Here is a 20772-nt window from a genome sequence, read left to right as displayed (position 1 = left end):
CTCTATTCAGTGCTTCCTTGAAATCTTCTTCGCCTTCAAAGCCTCCAAAACAGTATCTTCACAGCTTCATAGAGTCATAGAAAGGTTTACATTGGCAGGGACCTTAAAGATCAACCGGTTCCAGCCCCCCGCCACGGGCAGGGACAACTTCCACTAGAGCAGGTTGCTCCAAGGCCCTGTGTCCAACCTGGCCTTGAACACTGCCAGGGATGGGGCAGCCTCAGCTTCTCTGGGCACCCTGTGCCAGCGCCTCAGCACCCTCACAGGGAAGTATTTTTTCCTAATATCTAATCTAAATCTCCCCTCTGTCAGGTTAAAGCCACCCCCCTTGTCCTGTCACTACAGGCCCTTGTAAAAACCCCTCTCCAGCTTTGTTGTTGGCCCCTTTAGGCCTTGGAAGGCTGCTGTAAGGTCTCCCTGGAGTTTCTCTTCTCCAGGATACAGTTGGCTTTCTGGGCTGCAAGTGCACACTGCTGGGTCATGTTGAGCTTGTCATGTTTTCACATGACTGCTCTAATTTTGAGAGATGAGTGTTCATACTAATACTGTTAAAACCCAGTTTATCTTTTTGTTGTCTTAAGGGGTACCTGCCCTCCCTTACTAGCTCCACCCATGCCAGTTCCTTTTTTCTTAAGCCATACTCTAGGTGAGGGAATTTTTACTTTTAAAAGTGACTGGAAACCTTGTAAAAGAGAGAGAAAAAAAACCATATAGCTTGTATCCTTAAGGCAAAATTTATTATTCAAATACAGATCAGTAACTGACACCAAAATTTCCAGAGGCAGCTTGCCTCCCGTAGCAGCAGAGGTGAGCATAAAGAGTTTAAAAGAGTATACTGTTTGGTCTGATCTAACTGGACCCTCAGGAAGGAGAAGAAGAGTCAAGATCATGAAACTTTTGTTTCCTTTAAGTAATATTTCATTCACTACTGCTTAGAGAGCTTTCCAGATCCCCTCTAATTTACCTCTTTAGGCCAACAAGTTGAAGGATATTGAGATGAGGCATATGTTATATGAAGCATATTGAAATGAGAGATATATTATCTTCTCAACCTTCTTTAAGGAGGATAAAACTGTGTTGAGGATGAGGTAACCTCTCTGACGTCAATAGCAGCATCTTCAAATAGCTCAAATCGTAAGACAAAGATGCAGAGAGCTGGCAGCAAGGGAGGGGCTCTGTAAGTAGGTCCCTGTGGGTCACACTCCCTCGCTGCAGTTGTAGAGCCTCAGCTGGTCATGCAGTGTCTTTCTCAAGCGGATCCCACAGCTAGGGTGAGGGTTACCCCACGCACCCCGTGCCAGATAACATCCGTCCCATAGCCTGGCTGCAGCGTTGGAGCTGCCCCGGCTGTGCTAGGGGCTGAGCAGGATTGCAAACCCAGAGGCTGGCCAGCCCCAGCGCTCCTGGCAGACGCAGGTGTTGCATCTTCTGCTTGGGTGGGCCCAAATCAATACTGACAGCAAGTGTATTCCTGCTGCTGGCTGGAGCGAGCCTGACTGCACGTCCTGCTTCGGTCCAGTGTGAAGTGTTATAAATAACAGCCATAGGGTGAGAGCCTTATTTTGAGTTACGTACAAGCAGTAGCAGAACGTGTCACAGTGTGGGGTCTAATTCTCTTGTCCTGTGCATGGCAAGATAGCTCAGAAGGAAAATAAATTCAGATAAATGTACTGTGTTTAAAACTGATTCAGCCGCCAGCGCCTTCTGGTGCTGCTGGAGCCAAGAGCCGGACTCCCAGCAGTCCGGGGCTCTGAGTTTGCACATTGCAAACTGCAGCGTGTGATCTGGAGCACTGATTGCTTTTCCAGGACTTGCCTGAATAGAGGTTTAGCAACTTGTGCTTGTGCACGGCAAAGGGAATATACCGGCCCTTCCTGCTGGGAGAAGGTGGTGCTGTGGGTGGGCCCAGAGGCAGAAGCAGCCTGTGTTCTAGAGCAGTGAAGAGTGAGGTGACCTCACATTCCTGGATCCAAATATCCCCCAGATTTGGGACGATACTTATCTTAAAATGGTAACTAAATTTCAAGTCCATGTATTGCAAATAACTGTCACTTGGAAAAACAGTGATGAATGAACCCCACAAGGATGCAGTTGCTGAGAAATGAACAGCTTGAAGTTACAGAGGTGTGAAACTGATCTGTATGGAGAAACATGGGTCATGTCCTCAGCTTATATCAGTCAGCACAGGCTTGTTTTCTTAGATATGATTTGGCCAATTATGTTTTTTAGAAAAGCAGGATTTTGTCAAAATCTGTTTCTCCTTGCTCAGTGTAGGGTAATGGGATACAGCTATGGTATTACTGTAGATTCTGTATGTATTATATAAGGAAAGACATACTGCTTTCAATTTCTAGTCTTAAAAAATTGCTCTGTAATCAGGATATGAAAAATACCATACTGGAAGAATTCCCTTTGGTGTCTGTGTTAGCCCATGTTAGAATGCATCTGTTTAAGGGCTGGTTAGGAAAAGATGCAAATAGAGACTCAAACCAGAAACTGATAAATGATATATGCAAAAAACGTTTGAGGGAACATTCCTAATATTCTGTATTTCAGAAAAAATAAGCTGTTGAGACTATTAAAACATTTGCTAGCATTTGCACTGTGGCTGGGAGCCTTTCTGAAGATTGAATGGTTTGGAGGTTGAATATCCTCTTATCCTTAGCAGGAATCCTTCCAAAACGTCTGAGCCTTATTAATAAGGTAGTGTGGAGAAGTGTCATGTGGCAAGTGAGGCGTGTCATGATTTACTTAAGCACTTTTGAAGGTTAAAGATCTTGTAGTCTGAAACACTTAGCAGTAATAATGGCCCATAGTCTCTCAGGAAGTATAGTGGAGTTTGTTAATCATAAAATAGTTTGTTAATCCAAATTCAATATGCTTCGAGGGAAAAGAAAGACAACATGAAAACAGGTTTTTAAGTGAATGTAGTTTTTAGGCAGCAGAGTTTAGCAGATCCATATAATGAGAGCAAAATGTTCACAAGCAGATGCTTAGGGATGAATACACTGAAATTTCTGCTGTTGTACCATGATCCGTGCTCATGCTCGTTTGCATCCTGCAAAGAAAAAGAGCCACTGCTTAACCCAGATACTGAGATTGCACCAAAAAGGCTTTTATGTAAGTAAAGATAGTCTGCCATAATCAAAGGGGAAACACAGGAAAAGTGAAGTAAAAAGAAGAAAGACAGGTTGTCACTTTGCTGACTCCATTTGGATTTTCAGAACTTTCCAGCACTGGCCAAATTCTTCTGTTATTAACATATATTTCCCATTGGTTCTACCAGGAGCTGAGAAATCTTTTGGATTTCAACAGCAGTAGCGTTAATACCTTGCAGAGTATTTATGGTTGCTCCAGCTCATGTATCAGACACAAACAGTAAACAGGAATTTTCAGACAGAAAATGTTTTCTGTTACAGTTTTTAGTGGAAGGTAGAACCCAGAGAAAGCAGACAGTGCTATTTAGTGAAGCAAAACCCAACATGTGTAATTCCCAGCATAAAACCTAAACACAGAGCCACAGAGAAAATAAAATGAAGATTAGAGAAATCTGCATTATATTATATACCAATTTGAAGAAATTATTTATATGTCCCCCATCAGCGAAGATTCTTTAGCTTAAATGAACTCCCTGCCTCCTTAAAATGCCAAGTGAATTCCTGTTTAGAAATCTGAGAAGGTCTTCTCAGGAAGTCTTCTAGGAAGCAGGAAACTGCATCCATTTTCCTCACATGTAAAACAAGCAGTAAGCCTTTTTCCCATACCGTTACCTCCCTGCTGCAAGACATTTCTATCCATATGACTGGAATCAAACCTGTTGCAGCAGATGAAGACACCTGACTGGATATTCTTCCCTGAATACAACTGGACTTCTTTGTTGGTTTGAGGGATTTTTTTGTGGATTTTTTTTTTTAATACTTTTTGAGTTTGGGAAAAGCTAAATTTTCCTTGTTTATTTTTAGATTTTTATTGTGTCATTGTTGGAAACTAGTAGTTCAGTTGAATTTCTCCCTACATAATTGAATCATAGAATCAGCTAGGTTGGAAAAGACCTTTACAATCATCAAGTCCAACCATTACCTCAGGACTGCCAAGACCACCAGTAAACCATGTCACTGAGGGCCTCATCTATGTGGGTTTTGAACACTTCATAATGCAATATCACATCAGAAAATCCAACTGACCAACTCAGTGTGGCGATTAGTGTATTAAATATTGATTTGAGACCTCATCATGGTACCATCAGTGGCTCTGCAGGAGGTTTGGTTTATCCTGTACTAAACTGTATTGCATGTTGTGAGAAAATATGATCTTGCTGTCCTGAGTCACCTCTGAATTTCACATTGCTTGTCAAAGGATAAGAGTCTTTTAGAACTAAGTTCTTTACCTTTCCCTTTCTTTTTCCCTTTCCCTTTCTGTATTCAGTGCTGTCCATCAGAAGTTTTTTAATTGGTTTCAATTAGTTATTTCTCCTCACACACAGCAGTCTAAATGAGGGCAGAATCCAAACCACGACACTGACTCTGCCTAAGTTGTTTCCATTGCGGTCTTACGCTTTCTTTGAGTGCCTTTGAGTGTTATTCCTCTCAGCCAAGGGCAAAAGATCCTGTTAACTCTAATTATTATTAGCTCATTTGTATTTATTCCCAAGGTGCCAAATTACTTCCCTATTTCCATGTCCTTGTGCTGTTGTAGCTGGACAGCTGGCCGGTAACTCATCGGTGGAGATGTATCGGCAAGTGCTTTTGTCAGGCTGCCGCTGTGTGGAGCTGGACTGCTGGAAAGGACGAACAGCTGAGGAAGAGCCGGTCATTACACACGGATTCACTATGACAACTGAAATATCCTTCAAGGTACGGCCGTGCAGCTCACTGATCTCTTCAGCTGGGGAGGTTTCTTCCATATAAGATGCATCACAAATGCATTGCTAGAACGTTACTGCATAGGTGGAAGGGAATAGAAATGTGAGGGCAAAAAGATATTTTAAGAAGTTTCAGACCATGCGGAGAATCATTGGAGGAGAGGAGTTGCAGTATTTGGACCTCACACAGGAAGAGGTTCTTGGTCATTATGGCAGTCAGAGGAAAAAGGATTACGTGGCGTGATAGTCTGTGCCATCTGGGGACTGGGCTCAGTGCCCAGGTCTATACTGCTGTGCATGTCCCTTTAGCAAATCTCACAGGGAGAGAAACAGGGTAGAGCACAGCCAGGGCTGAAAGACCTGGTCCAAAACCACAACTGGTTTTGCACAGCGTAGAACGGGTCTGCAGATGCATCTGGAGCCAGGAGGATGGGGAGGAAAGACTGGTTTGTGTTACAGTTCCATAGCATGCAGCAGGGAGGGGAGCTGAGATGAAGGCCACAAGGATTTGAGCAGCAGTAAGCAGTGCATCAGTGTACTCTTTCTCTCTTCACTGCCTGGTAAGTGGGAGTGGGAGACAGAAGTGCTGAACTGAGGCAGGAAACAGCAGCTATCATGGAAATCTCTACAATTTGCAAGCCTTTAAGTTCCTGTGAGCAGAGAATAGGCTACCCATGCCCAGATGGGCAGGTCCCACCCACAGGGTCCAGACACTCAGCATTATAGTCACAATTTAAAAAAAGAATAATAGTGTGTGCAGTGTTACCCTTATCCCTGATAATTGGGATCAGATCTGAAGCACTGGAGGGTGAAAAAGTAAAATTAGTATCTTTGGAGATTGCAAGGGAATATTTGTGTCATTCAAACCCTAAACATATCATCTGTATTACTGAATTTTGTTTTCCATTTCCTTTCTCTGTAATGAAAGGTGGGTACTATACCCTTAGCAATAACTTTAAATTGTTATCTTCTCGTTATTCTTAAAGATGTTTTTGATCCAGGGTGTTAGAGGGGCACGATGGAGGTGTTCTATAATACTAAGATTGGTAGTCAGCACAGCTTATAATGATAATCAGGATATCGTTTTTCAAGTGTGAAGAAATTATTCTTCATCTGAGACACCAACTCACTACGGAAATAGGTTTCTAGACTTACCTGTGTTCAAGATGATGTGGAAAGAAATGATAATTGCTAAATTTGGTTATGTTATAGGCATTAGGTGTGGCTTTTCTGCTAGCTACAGCTTTAAAGCATATCTCCCACACTTGAAGCATGAGTTGTTGAGGGGTTTCTTTTGCCTTCTTTTAGGGGAAAAAAGCAAACAACACTGCCACACAGACAAAACACCTCATTTTACTCACACCAGAATACTCTTTTCTTTTCAATTTGTTTTCTCTAACTCTTCACTGATTGAGTTAATCACAGGAAAGCATGAAACAACCTTCTCTCACATTTGTTATTTACTTTCCAGTTATGTTTATGTGAAGCCAATTATGTTTATAGGCACAGAATTTGGCCTCTGAAAGTCCTTTAATTAAGGAAGATACCTCTCAACTCCTTTGGTCATGAGCAGGAATTTAAAACAAAGTTAATCTGATTCTTAAAAGGATCATGAGCAGGAATGAGAATTATCGCTGGTTACTTAGATGTGTAACCCTAGACACTGTGTCTGCAGGATTGATATTGGAAAGTATTTTGAATCTACGCAGGAATATTTCATCTGTCACTTCAGGGCAAGTATTTTTTCCTCCACACAGAAAAATGTATTGACTTTTCAACACTCAAAGTGTGCTGCTTGGCTGAGGAGGAGCAGAATGATAGTGAAATAATGTGTCAGAAGTGTGTGAATCAATACAGAGTGATCACTGGGTCTTGAATGCTGAATCATTTATCAGCTCACGCTTTTGGCGTGACCACAGCACACGATGCTTCTGTTTGGTCTGTCAGTTTTCACTGCCTCAGATAGGCTTTCTGAAGCATGGAGACAGAAGCAATATATACTCCCCATCCTTATGTTGCTGGAGGTTTTGTGGGCTTCTTTGTTTAGATGGTTTTTATCTTGCTTCATGCCATACAGAAAGCAGTAAGGTTTTTCCTAGCTGCATACGGTGAGCTGCTGCCAGGGTGAGATCTTATGGGGAACCAACAGTATTTTCCATGCCATAACCAGGAATCTGTGCACTTTATATATACCCAGGAGACATTGTTCAGGTGAGTCATTCTGCAGCTGGCCTCAAATATGGAACTTACCATGTTGTTCCTCTCTGACCATAGAGTATTTGCATTTACACTTGAATGCGGTGCAAGACTCAACCACCAGCACACCTGTTTCTCCACTGAACCAATGCCTCAGCTTCTCATCCTCAGATTTCATCCGTGTAATCCTGATTTTACTCTGCCAGGTTATTTTCCCTAGGATTTACTCTCTTTTTGCAGTTGAGATTGCAGTTGAAAATAAATGTATGGTTTTACTCCACAGCTTGAGCAGTGTGTAGGAGCAAGAAAGGCCTGAGGACTGCTTTTCAGCAGTACTACTTCTATCCAGCCTCGTGTGTTCTCAAGTCTGCATGATCCTCCATAACCAAGGGGTGGGTGCCAGCACTAATGATCTGGGAGGAGAACATCAAGATGGGAGGACTCAGTATTTGCAACCCAGTTCTCAGCCCTGTTGTTCCCTTGTAATGGCAAAATTGCCTGAGATGCTTTTGGCAGTCCCACTGGTTCTGGACACTGTTAAGGTGGAACCAGCTCTTACTGATTTACTGGAGCTGGAAAGAAACTGTGCAGCAGGAATCACTCCATCATGCATTCTCCTATAGGAGAACTGCAGGTGTGAAACTGCAGCTTTCTACCTGCCTTCACCCAACTATCTGCACCATTTACTAGTCTTCCAATAAATACTTTGCCTTTCTTTAAAGACTAGGAGTGCTCTTAGTTGAAGCACGTGATTAGTTATAGGTGAGGCATTTAAATACCTAATAATTGTGGTTATTAAATATAGTCATTCACCACCCGTGTGTGCTGAGAGAGCTAGTTTCTCATCTTACAGGAGATACTACAACAAGTTGTGCATGAGCTGTGTTTTGTTCTAATTACATGAAGACTTTAACTTTTGTTTGTATCCTAGCTCATACCAGCAAATCTTGAAATGGCTTGTGCTTTCCTTTCAGTGTTGGATTCTGCAACCCAACATCAGAAAAATGTACCAGAAGCTCAACTTTCATTTTAGGAAGTGGATTTCTTACTGTTATGCTTCTCAGTTGAACCTTTAAAAGTACAGAAAATGACAAAAGAAATCCCCATAGGAGGCTTGTTTAAAATAAATCTTTCAGGTTTTGGTCCTCCTTATGATTTGGGAGGGAACAGGCTTCTGGGTTTTTATAAACTCCAGAGTCTAAGGTTCTTATAAACACCAGCATTTGACAGCAATATGGAAGGTCTTTGGTATTTTAGAAGTTCTTTTGAAAAAAGATTTGTGTTTCAATAGAGAAACACTGAGTAATTTGTAACAGTAAGTGCATTACTATGTGTGCACCCCACAAAAATTAGTGTTATCAAACGATTCCTCTTCTGGATTTACAGTTGTCGGTTTCCATCAGAGCTGAAGGGAAACTTATGTAGAAGTTTCAGTTTCTGAGCCCTCTGTTCGATAATTACTATGCAGCCAACTGTTTTAACTGAGTAGTGTTTTTCTGTCTTTTGCCTTAAAGGGATTTCTCTCATCAAAAAAGAGGGAACTAAAACTTATGAGATTAACAAAGGATTTTATGGATACGTGCTTGTGCTGCTGATGTTTAGAAGATATGTATTTGTCAGAGCATGTTTATTATTATGCAAAATAGTTCATGAAAGTCATAGCTTCAGGCATGGAACGGTTCCCCACAAAGACTGTTTTATGTTTAAACTATTGATTTAGGCAGACATAAGTCATTTCTGGAGAAATGCAGTGCTTGAGGCTCATCAGGCAGTTTCGAGATTTGATTACAGTTCAGGTTGAAGAATTTGGTTGCTGCAAAAGCACATTCCAGAGCTTTCTGGTATGTTTAGAACAGAAGGTCTTATTTCAGGCAGTTTGGGTATGATTTCAGACCTCTTTGGGTCTTTTCTGTCTTCAAGGGCCAACATCCTGTTTCTTTAAAGACATAAATTGGTAACTGTATGTATTTTGATTCTTTAGGAAGTAATAGAAGCTATTGCTGAATGTGCATTTAAGACATCGCCCTTTCCAATCCTCCTTTCCTTCGAAAATCATGTGGATTCGTAAGTAATTACCATGTTTTCCTGTATGGTGTTACATTTATTGTAAGGTCTAAACACAGAATAATGTATGCACTTGTAGCACTTTTATTGTATGAAATGACCAACATCTCTTAGTCCAGAAAACCCCATATCAGCCTATGTAACCAAGATGATCAGAACAAATCAGGCATGTTCTTAAAAACCTTCCTGAATTAGAACCTTTTGTAAGAAAGAGGGAGTTTGAATAATTGTGAGACAGACTGTGTAAACTTTACAGTGTCAGTATGTTCTGCTGTACCAGTACTTCATCAGAGAAAAAGAAGCTGTATTTCACCTGCTTATGACCCTATTCTCTGCATAGAATTTGGTCTGTTTCTTGTGTGCTAGATGTAGAGGCCAGAACCATAGATCAACTAGGAATCCAAAATAGGTGCTATGAATGGCCAGGAACTGTAATGTTTCTGCCAAAAAAAATACCCATTTGCTTAAGCTGTCTTCTTTTCCTTTCCTTTTTTTATTACAAAAAAAGGACATTTTTTTCTGTGTAAGAAAAGAAAAAATTAGTGAGACCACTTCTAAATTTATCCCATTGATATATTTATTATGGTTGTTGCAATTCTAGGTCTTATTTTTCTTTTTTTAAGTTTTACATTAACTTTGGTTTCGAATATAGAGACCAAATAGCTCAAAATGAGATGACATTGACTCATAACATGTGCCTTAACTTCCACTGCCTTTTCCCCTTTCGTTTTCTGCTGTTTGTGAAAACATTTTCAACAATTCTGGGGCCAGTTTGGACTGAGAAACTTCTTTTTTGTCGTTGTTCTAATGTGAAATAAAAAGTAATCTTTGGGGCAGCTGATTTAGCACAAATCAGAAAAGATGTTGGCAATTCTGTTTCTTGAAGAGGAAAAGGGCGAGGGCTAACCGCTTTTCCATTGTTTTAGGAAGAACATTCTCATCATAAGGGAAGGAACTGGTAGAAGCAGCTATGAAAGAATGTTTTTAAGAACAGATGTGACAAAACAGATCAAAAAATACATAGGTAGAAAAGTTTAAAATCTGAGAGCTGGCCTATTCTACCTGTGTGCTACCTGTATATACAGATGTGGTGCTTAGGGACATGGTTTAGTGGTGGACTTGACAGTGTTAGGTTTATGGTTGGTCTTGATCTTAAGGGTCTTTTCCAACCTAAGTGATTCTATGATTCTGTACCTTACAGCAGGAGTTTAGCTTCTGTGGGCAAATCTGTGCTTGCTCTGCACACATTTAAAGGCCACATGGGTATGATTCAAACAGCTACCTGTTAAATCCTGCTTAGTAAGTTCTGTCTTCCTCTGAAAGATCACACAGATACTGTATTTAATTTCTTTAGTCAGTCCACTCCTTTTTGATGTAAGTTAGATCACTTTGGACTTGCTTATGCTTACCTACTGCTATAGGGTTTAACTCAATGCCCTTCTCAGTGTTTCCAAATGCAGCCTCTAGTCTTCAGAAAAGATCTCAACCATCATTCTTCAATGCATTACATTTTGTATTCGTTCTTCCATATTTGTTAAAACATACATTCACTATAGGCAGAGAAAAAACATCATCCAATTTATTTTAACCAGAAGGGTTACCTTTTTTTTCCCCTTTAAAGTCATTAAGACACCTTCAACTATTCCAGGGTGATCTGTTCTATTTTAGGAGAGTAAAGAAGTTAAAAAAAAAAGGTATAAAATAAATTCCTGTCAGATGTAAGTTATATACATAAGTGGCTTTAAAACTATGAGATGAAACCCTGTCAGAATTAAAGGTGGTGTGATACTGCAGGAATTTGTCAAAGAGGGAACAGAGCTACTGCTGTGTTACTCTGATCGTTACAGTTTGCCCCACAGAAACCACTGGACCTCTCTCTCCAGAGAACTCCAGTGATGGATTAATGAATTATCCCCAAGTGTATTATTTGATGTCCTTTTCCATGCATTGCTATGACATGGGTTTTTAGCAAAGCAAATCTGCAAAAACAATATCAAGTATTTTCTCTTTCTGAGGCTTTATTGCTATTTATTATTTGCTGCTGCAGTAAATCATCAGACTTAATGTGTGTGATTTCTAATTTTGCTTTGGCTGAGAATAATTTCTAGTTATTTTACCAACTGCTACAATTATCCCTTCATTTCTTCACTAGTTGCTAGAGAAATCTGCAATTAGTCATGCCACTTGCAGAAACCTTCACTTAATTTCATGGAATGTTCCTTTTGTCTTTTCATTTACTTGGAATGTTGCTTTTCTCCTAGATCTTAAAGATGGACTTTCCCCAAAGCATTAACAAAAAAATGCTAACTGCTTTTATAGAATTGCTGTCAAACAAATCCTGTGATATCAATTCCTGCTTTGGGGTGACCAATTTTTTCTTCCATTTTTCAAGTTACTAGAGTCAGTATTCATGTGTGAAATGTTGGTCCTTTTTGCCTTTGGTTTAAACCAAAAGATGGTTTTAGCCTGTGTTCTCTATTCATGGCTTTTAAACAGACTGATTATCAGAGGTAAGTAAGTTTTAGATCACCGCCATAGGTATGACAGTGTTAATCACCACTGGACTTAAAATGCAGTTTTTCTTCCTTCTGGTTCTTTTTGTCCACCAGAGAACAAATCACTTATTAGCATGTAGTGTTAATCAACTCATTTTGCTTTCTTTCAGTGCTTTTCCTTGAAGGACTCCTCTCTAATACCTTTATAGCATGTGAAGAATTTTCAGTTCCTTTACTATAACTGCACTGTGTAGTATATTCATTCTTGCCTGCTTTTATACATTAAAAAGTTTAGAAAAAGAGGAAAGCATATAACTTTTAGAATAGATAAAAGAGGAAAGCATATAACTTTTAGAATAGATAAAACTTTATGTATGCCATCATTTATATTGACACCAAAACATGGCTGAAAAAAGAAAGAGAGAAAGATGAGATGTGAGATGAAAAGATGTGGTTCTATAAAAAAAAATAGACAAGTTCCCTGAAAATCTTATAAAGACCTCAAGAAGACCTTGATGTTGAAATTGGGCTTGCAAGAAGATAAGCAATCTGCAAGTCTGAAAGCAGACACTCTATAATTACAAATGCACTGATGATATAGCAAAAAGGTTAAGTGATCCTTGAGCGGTATCCATATAAGATTGCTTCCAAGATTAAATTTAATTACAGTTATTCATATTGCTGGTTTCTTGCTGGAATTGTTATTTCAAACGTTAACAGGATTTTTATCACTTTCTTCTTCCACTTGAAATTATTTTAGACTCTTCTGGGAAGCATCTGTGTCTTTGTCTTATGCAGAAGAAGTATCTCTGCAGAAGTGACAATAACATAGTGTTAGGAGCAGTAGTGCCAAAGAGCCTCTCTGGTTGACCTTCATAGGAGGCATAATGCAAACACAGTAAAACAAAGTACAAGCAATACATTAACGGTAATGAAAACATAATCCAGTTTGTATTTCCATACCTCCAGGTGTCTCCTTTACTCTGGCACATTTGGGGGTCATATATAATTAGTGTATGTGCTCCCCATCTATGTCTGCACAGTAAAAATCATGAAGCGGATAATGTCAGCCCTTTTCAGGCAGTCAGTTTTCAATACAACACATCAACGCTGAGAGAATTTCCAATAATGGTAGATGTGGACGAGGAAATACCTACTTTTTTGTTTCATAACACAAATGGGGGAATAAGTTGATGTAGAAAAGTTGGTATTTCAACCTGTTGCTCTGGTTCTACCTCTCAGTTAAAGGCTGGTACACTTAAATATTTTTTATTCCCTCTTAGGAGCTGTCAAAAAGACCTGTGCATATAGTCCAGTTCATAGCAATAAGTAATTTTATTATGTCAAGACTTTGCTACATTTGCCTTGTCTACTACTGTAAGATTTATTTTAGGGTATTAAAACCCATTAGTTTTTCACATTTTCCTTTTCCTTCTTCGCCTCTGGGGTGCAGTGACACTGGAATTTATGCGCTAACCCCAAATACTGTTGCATTACATTTTTCTCTTTTGCAATACTGGAAGTTCTCACTGTGCTCTCCTTGAGGTAAACATGTAATTACACATAGAAGATCAGAAGAACTTGTTCTAGCTTTGGTGATAGCTTGAAAATTACTAGATTTAACTCTTGCATATTTTCTTAGGATTGCTATCAGGAGCTCATTTTGGAGTTGGTGTGCTGACGTCACATCTAATAACTACGATTTCAATAATAGAGCTCTTTTGAGTCTAAGAGATGTCCTTTGAACTCTCTGGGTTCTAAGAGCATAGGTCTATTCCAAATACACACTGGTGGAGAAGACAATTAAAATTCACTATAATGACCCCTTGACCTATCACAAATACCCAGTCTGGTTGCTTACTAGGGTGAGGTACTACTAGAGTGAGGTACTTTTATTTTCCTTGGTAGCTAGTGGTTTGAAATAGCTAACACCTGATCTATTCTTCCCATTGCCTTCTCCCTTGTGGGTTCTTAGTTCCACTGCCTTGCTTGTCTTCATCTTAATTTTCCATCCTTGGCTAAAAGTGGATTTTAGCTTTTTTTGCAGAATTAGCTGCATGCAAATGCAAGCATTCATGAGATGCTGCAGTGATTTAAACTGCATGCAGCACTTGCATAGCTTTGTGGAGTAATTTAAAGCCTCCTCGCAATATATTTTGTCAGTGATTGAGCTAATGACCGGTTCACCCAGATCTGCTTCAGGGGACATCCAGAATGCTGATTTTGGGGAAATTACATTTTCTGTATCAAATGCCACCCAGCCTTTACGTCAGTTCTGGTTTAGCCTTGCTGACCCCAGCAAGAGCTGCAGTGCAGGTGCTCACTTGGTTGCTAATGACAAACTAGCCACAGCAGTTGTTGTACTCCTAGTTTGCAAGAGAAATGAGCACTCTTTTTTTCCTGTACACCGAGCTCTAGTTTGTCATGAAAAAGAGCTCCATGGTAACAAAACCGCTTATACCATTTGTGTAGCTTCAGTGATATGCAGATCATCATTAACAGTAGTTGAGGAAGTTATATTAAGCAATATAAGCCTGTCCTTTAATCAAGACTCCTCAGCAGAGTATCAAAAAGGGAAACTTTTAAAGATACCTAAGCTCAGATACTGCAGATTTTAAACAGGCACGTATAACAAAACTACACATAGAATCATCGGATCAAGGAATGATTTGGATTGGAAGGGACCTTAATGCTTATCTAGTTCCAACCCCCTGCCACGGGCAGGGACACCTTCCGCTAGAGCAGGTTGCTCCAAGCCCCTGTGTCCAACCTGGCCTTGAACACTGCCAGGGATGGGGCAGCCACAGCTTCTCTGGGCACCCTGTGCCAGCGCCTCAGCACCCTCACAGGGAAGAACTTCTTCCTAATGTTTAGTCTCAGTCTCCCCTCTGTCAGTTTAAAGCCATTCCCCCTTGTCATGTCACTGCATGCCCTTGTATAAAGTCCCTCTCCAGATTTCTCATAGGCAAGAACAGTCATCTAAGATAAGACAGAGAGTGACTGTAGCACTAAGCTGCATTTTAAGTTGATTTGAGTAATATTTCTGAGCAGTATAACCTATCTTCAGTCCTAAAACTCCCATCACTGATATGCAGGAATGATTTAATTCTTAGGTTGCGCTTTGGGAAAACTGATTATAAAAAGAGTTTATCGAGGTTCAGTTTACTTCTAGAGGATGTTACAAAAACCACTGCAGTAAATGACTGTGGTCAAATTTCACACTATCTGATTTGAAACAAAGTTTTTAAATTTTTAAAAAAGGAATCTGACCGTATCCCTAACCCAGCTGAAATTATCATTGAGCGGTTCCACCTTGTTGTTACATTTAGGTCCCCACTAAGAAGGCTGTCCTGATAGGCTTGTCCCAGTTACATACACATGAATGCAGTATGTAATTACATGCATATAAAATGTAGTTATGGCAGCACTTCTTACAGCAGTTCTTACAGCAGTTCTCCAAATTGACATAATACACCTTAGCAGTAGCATGACTGCATCTCTGCTGTGACTTCTGCCAGTGAGGGTATGTCAGGGTGAGTGAGCGGGTGAGGGCAATGGGTGCTTTGCTGCAGAATGCAGTGCAGAAGTGCAGCTTTGGGCAGGGCTGTGGCCAGACAGGCTGTCACACTGCATAGGCACAGCATTCACCTCGCATGGGCTTACAAAGAGGATGGGAAAATGGGCTGTGTTTTAGCAGAAAATCTGCAGTAAAACTAACTGCACTTTAGAAATGTGCAGTAAAACTAGCTGCGTCTCTACCAGTGCCTGTAACTGATGCAGCTTTGCAGGTTTTGAAGCCCAGGTAATGTCTTCTGCTCCTTCTTCTGTATGGCTGTGCCTTGTAGACATGGTGATGTCTGTATCCTTGGCTTGGCAAATTTAACAGAGATACCTGCACATGAGACTGCTTTCTATGTAACCATTTTGGATATTATGCCTTAGGTCAGGTAAGACAAAAAGAGAACAAAATCCGAATGGGGTTGTGTGCATGAAGAATGCCAGCTATGTGTATAAAGTAAAGTAAGGAGAAAAATATTTCAACTTTGAATCAAAATGTTGCCTGAAAGAAGCAAATTCATCTAATGGTTATTTCCCTAAAGGTAACAACTGACAGCCTGTTTTTTAATTTTCTACCAAGTGCATGGGAAAATAGACCTCAATGTTAAAAGTTCAGTTTCACTATTACTCAATTGATTAGTGCCTTTACTTCATGTATGATCTGAAAAAATCACGGCAATTGGATCAGTAAATTATATCTAGTTTAGAGATATGAGATACTCCATTACTGCTGCTTTCACTCTGTAGCATTAATAGGACTCATTTCTTGATTTCTTTTCTCCCTTCAGCCCTAAACAACAGGCAAAAATGGCAGAGTACTGCAGATTAATATTTGGAGATGCATTGCTTATGGATCCATTGGAAAAATACCCGGTAATATGGTTTGCTATTTATCAGCTTACAAATACCTGTGTGAATTTTATTTGTTTCAGTCCTGTGTCATTCTTCATATGCAGCCTTTCAAAACAGAGTCTAAAGGAGGGGGTTAAATAGTATGAGCTGTTGGTGATTTAAGCATATCATTTCTGATGCAGAGATTGTTCTGATACAGTGAATTATAATCTTCTAAATGCAATTGATTCTCATAGCTGCTGTTTTATAATACAGGCTTTCAGATTTGAACTAATACTTATTTCGGTTATTACTGCAGACATTTCATAAAGCATTTTTCTTCTCTTCTTGAGTGCCCTCAGTAGCCTGTCTCATTTAATGTTGAGGTTACCTCTTGTGCAAAATACGTTTCATTTGAACGGAGCTTATAGAGATTACAAAATTATCTTGTACCATGTGGGCCCTAAGAAGTTGCTATGAGCCCTTTTCTTTTGTTGTTGTAACAAATTTATCTTCCTTCTTCTGCAAGCTTGAATCTGGGGTTCCTCTTCCAAGTCCTATGGATTTAATGTACAAAATTCTGGTGAAGAATAAAAAGAAGTCACACAAGTCTGCAGATGGAAGTGCAAAAAAGAAGCTCTCGGAGCAAGCTTCCAACACATGCAGTGATACATCTAGTATGTTTGAACCTTCCTCCCCTGGAGCAGGTATGAATTCGATCCACAGATATATTTCTTCCTGAAACACAAATGCTTAATTACAGATATAATTTCATGCACTTACATTGCTCTAGCAAGGTAAAGGTACACCACTGTGTGCCATACTCAGTAGGAAACAATGCTAAGTGTCATTGATCCAGGAGTCTGTGAAGGCTTGTGGCTGAGGAATAACTTACGGAGTCACCTAAAACCCAGTGATGCATACTAACATTTATCTGTGCTGCTTAGGAAGTAGAGCAAGCTGCCAACTCCTTCACTCTTGGGTGCCTTTTCTATGTGCCCAAGCCAAATACCAAATAGAAATGTTTTCTTTTTCCTGTTACCTCTGAGATGTGCCTACCATTTGGTGCCCTTTCAGATTTAACCCCTTGCTCAGGAGAACTGTCGTGGTTCTTCAGTGTCTTAAGATTTAGGGTCACTGAATGAGATACCTGTTCCTCAGGCTGGCAAGGCTCAACCCGCTGTTGTCTTGCATTAGTTGGGAAGATGTCACAGATCTCTGTGCAACGTGCAGTAAGATGTTCTTCTGTTTCAGAGAAGGAAACAGGCAAAAATAATACTGCAAATAAATATTTATTACCATCAGGAATTATAGAGAATGGAGCCAATGGAAAGCAGGGTATTGCATTAACATTATTAGCAGAATCTTTAAAATCAGAAATGAAACAAAAAAGTTACTGTAATTTAATGCATATATTCTGGTAACACCTATGGGATATGCAGGGAACCATTGTGAGTGTTGGTAAGCCAAAATTAGTCAGAGATGATCTTTGTCCTGAAGAGCTTAAAACCTAACTAGAAAAGACAAAGAGAAGTGCAGAGAAAAAGATAAAGGATTTGCTGTAAACCACAGGAGCAGATTAGCAGCTGGACAGACAACAAAACCTGTATATCCTGATGCCCAGCCCGGGGTCTGTTCCCTGCACTAGAATTTCTTCTTCCTATTAAGACTGAAATGTTGGATTGCTGGGAGCATACACATTTATGCTCCAGTAGTGTAGAATACTTACAAAGCAAATTGGAAGCTCTACTGGAATATAAGTTCATTACCATTTGCCATTAAAAAAAACTTTTTTCCATTGTTTGTAATTTTTTCTGATTAATTGAGCTGGAAGTTTTCATGCTGGCGGTTTGCCTCAAACTGAATTAAAACTAAAAAAAATCCTGCTGTATTTGTGGATAACATTGTTTATCCTATTAGAAGAAAAGAGAGAGTTTTCAACTATTGTGTTAAGAAACTTTGGAAAGGGCATGCTTTGGAGTAGGCCTTGCATTTCAAAGGAAGATTCATCCTGGTGTCAGGAATGATTTAATACTGTTTTCTTGATTTGCTTTAATCAAATCCCAAACAACAGAAAAAGAAGTGTGTGTATGCCAACTGACTCCTTTCCAACACTTGAAATCAACCCTGGGTTCCTAACTCTACATTTCTGTTACCAGCACACAGTGAGAACTCAGTGGCAAATTGTATGTCTTTTGCTTTCCGAGTGCCTGATCTGCAGAGAAGGGAACAGCTTTGTCTCTCAGGATCCTCTCTATGAGCATTCCTAGGAAAAGACTTGGTCTGTGAATCTAGGTGATGATGATGATGATGCAAGGTGGGGGGTCAGTCCCATAATGGGATTTGTAATTTAGGAAATTAACTGTGAATATTAAGTCCCTATGATCTCTATAACAACCTCTGTCAACTGTAGATTATGAAGATGAATACTCACAAATTAGAAAAGGCTAGATCTGAGATTGCAAAATTGATGTGGTCCCTTGGTTCTTCTGTGACTGCCAAAATACATTACTGGTAATCCTTCCTTGGGCCATTGTTTCTCCTTCAGGACCTATGCTTCTTTTAGAGAATGCAGTTAGTCAGTATTTTTTCTTTCTCTGTCATTTAATGCTTGATCCTAGGTGTATGTAGCATCCTCATCTTGCAGTGAATTTCAGTGGGAGTGCCCAGGCTGCATATGAACCTTGACAAAGAGCAGTGAATTTATCTGAACAACAGCTGGGGGGAGTGAAATAATATTAAGCCAATTTAAGGGCAGCTGAGTCTGAGAGAGCTCATTAACAGTTTAGGGGTGACTGACAAGGAACATCCAGGATCTAATTTTTCAAGAGTACTTTGAATTTTTAAGTATTCAGAGCACAACCGAGAGACTTCAGCTACAGCTTTACAGCTATGAGCACGCAGCTTGTCTGTGAATCAGGTTCCAGATTTCTGGGAGCATTTAAAAATATATATATAGAATTGTTCACCATATTCTAAGACCACTGTGGCAAGACCTAGCGATGAGCCTGGTTCCATGGGCACTGCTCAACAGCCACCATGACACCCTTCATTTTACTGCCTCATTCTTTACGTGCTTCTCAATATCAGCAACAGTAATGCTGGAGCAATGCAAGCATTATGCTCCTTTATACCCAATACCAATTGCTTCTGCAGCATGACAGGAGTAATGGAATTAAAGACTCATGAAAGGAAGCCTAATTCTTCACATTTCTTTACATGAAGTGTTTCGATACTCCAACCTTCATATAATCTTTAAATTTATCAAGATAAACATATAATTTAAAAACCCTGTATTTTATTATCTAGCTCCTGTCAGAATTACTGCTGATCTCCAGGAGAAACTTGTACTGATTTCGCCTTCTTGAGATTTGAAATGAGTTTTATCACAGCAGTACAAAAACTGTGGAGATCTGTACTTCAGTTGATAGCAAGCTTCACTGTGTCTTTCACTGCTTAAGGCCAGATTTAAAGCCAAATAAACCACTTTTGTTATGTTTACAAAACATACCATATAAAAGATAGGTGGTAGTGATACAGTAGCAATAATTAAAAACCCAGTTCTGAAATGAGCTTTGCAGAATGGCTTGAGGGATGTCCATGAACCCAATGTAAAAAGTGACTTCAGAGGGTATAATGTCTGTCAGTGGAAAAAGCTTTCCCTAAAGGTACAGCAGGGCTGGCAAAGCAGAAAAAGAATTTCTGAGATAGGCTTTTGTGAGATAGGCTGCAGTTTTGGTAAACAAGCATCTTGGACCTGGCTGGTTTAGCACAATGAACGGAAGTCAATTAGCAAGATTTTCAGAACAGTCACATTACAGTACAAAAGGAACAGTGGCAGTTCTTCAGGTACATACATTTTACATTTGTAGGCCTATACAGAAAGTAGCCAAAACTTGCTAATTGAACAGTATTTAAATTTTTAAGCAAATTGTTCATTTCTCACTGATAGAAATGACATTTTTCTTAGCGGGTGCTGCAAGGAAAGAGTCATGGGAAGACAATGAGAGAGAGGGTAGAATTGGCTCCATCATTTCACAGTGACTAAATAGAAAACTGGATTAAAGGTTTGAACCTCACTGTATGTAAATACATTGGTACGTTGCTGCTGCCTGCCAGCTGAGGCCATAGCCCACTGGTACAAAGTAAAAGGTTTTAGCAAACTGAATAAAGTTCATTTTTCCTGCACAGCCTGTGGGGAAAAACCCAAAAGGTGCTGGGCTGCTTGAGCATTATTGAGCTAACAAGCTGCACCAGCAAGTTCCACATTTATAATCCATTCTGGCTGTTACTTTAAAGGGGTCTGAGAAAGCAGATTACCAAATTCCTCTGAATTTCAAGCAGTGTGTAACCTTTCGTTTTATTAGGCTCTCAATATCTGTCACGCTGCTGAGGCATGGTGAGAATGGATAATATTTAGCACTCTGCTTCCTCAACCCTTGGTAATAGGGATTTGGCTTGTCATTCCCAGCTCTCTCCTAATCATCTTCCATTCAGAATTGCAGTGTTGAATCCCTCTACCTGTCAGTTGGGATTCAGCCTCCTTTGTACACTTGTTACATTGCCCAACGAACACTTTTATGCCTTCCCCACGCTGCCCCACTCAGTAGGAGCAGCGCCTTGAAAACGTCCTTGAAACTGCCCCCATTACTCCACTGAGAAGTTTCCTGTGCTCTTCTGCCTATGAGCAGTTTACAGTATCTGCATTATAACTTACCTATTGTGGTAGAGAGTGACATCTTTTTATATCTTGATGCTCTTCTGTCT

At 39.9% G+C, this 20772-nt stretch overlaps 1 protein-coding gene across 2 annotated transcripts in view; it reads left to right on the top strand.

Annotated features, from left to right (window-relative positions):
• The window catches only part of PLCB1 (phospholipase C beta 1), a 397627-nt gene that overhangs the window by 281523 nt on the left and 95332 nt on the right, over positions 1-20772 (top strand). For both annotated transcript variants that reach the window (XM_030490899.1, XM_030490901.1), the window contains exons 11-14: positions 4696-4853; positions 9039-9121; positions 15963-16047; positions 16535-16712. In XM_030490899.1, coding sequence (XP_030346759.1) covers positions 4696-4853; positions 9039-9121; positions 15963-16047; positions 16535-16712 — 504 coding nt within the window. The remainder of the gene's footprint in view (positions 1-4695; positions 4854-9038; positions 9122-15962; positions 16048-16534; positions 16713-20772) is intronic.

Source organism: Strigops habroptila, chromosome 6 (assembly GCF_004027225.2).
Source record: "Strigops habroptila isolate Jane chromosome 6, bStrHab1.2.pri, whole genome shotgun sequence".
In the NCBI taxonomy this organism is placed as follows: domain Eukaryota; kingdom Metazoa; phylum Chordata; class Aves; order Psittaciformes; family Psittacidae; genus Strigops; species Strigops habroptila.
The sequence above is the reverse complement of the archived record's forward strand: the minus strand, read 5'-3'. Positions and strand labels throughout refer to the sequence as shown.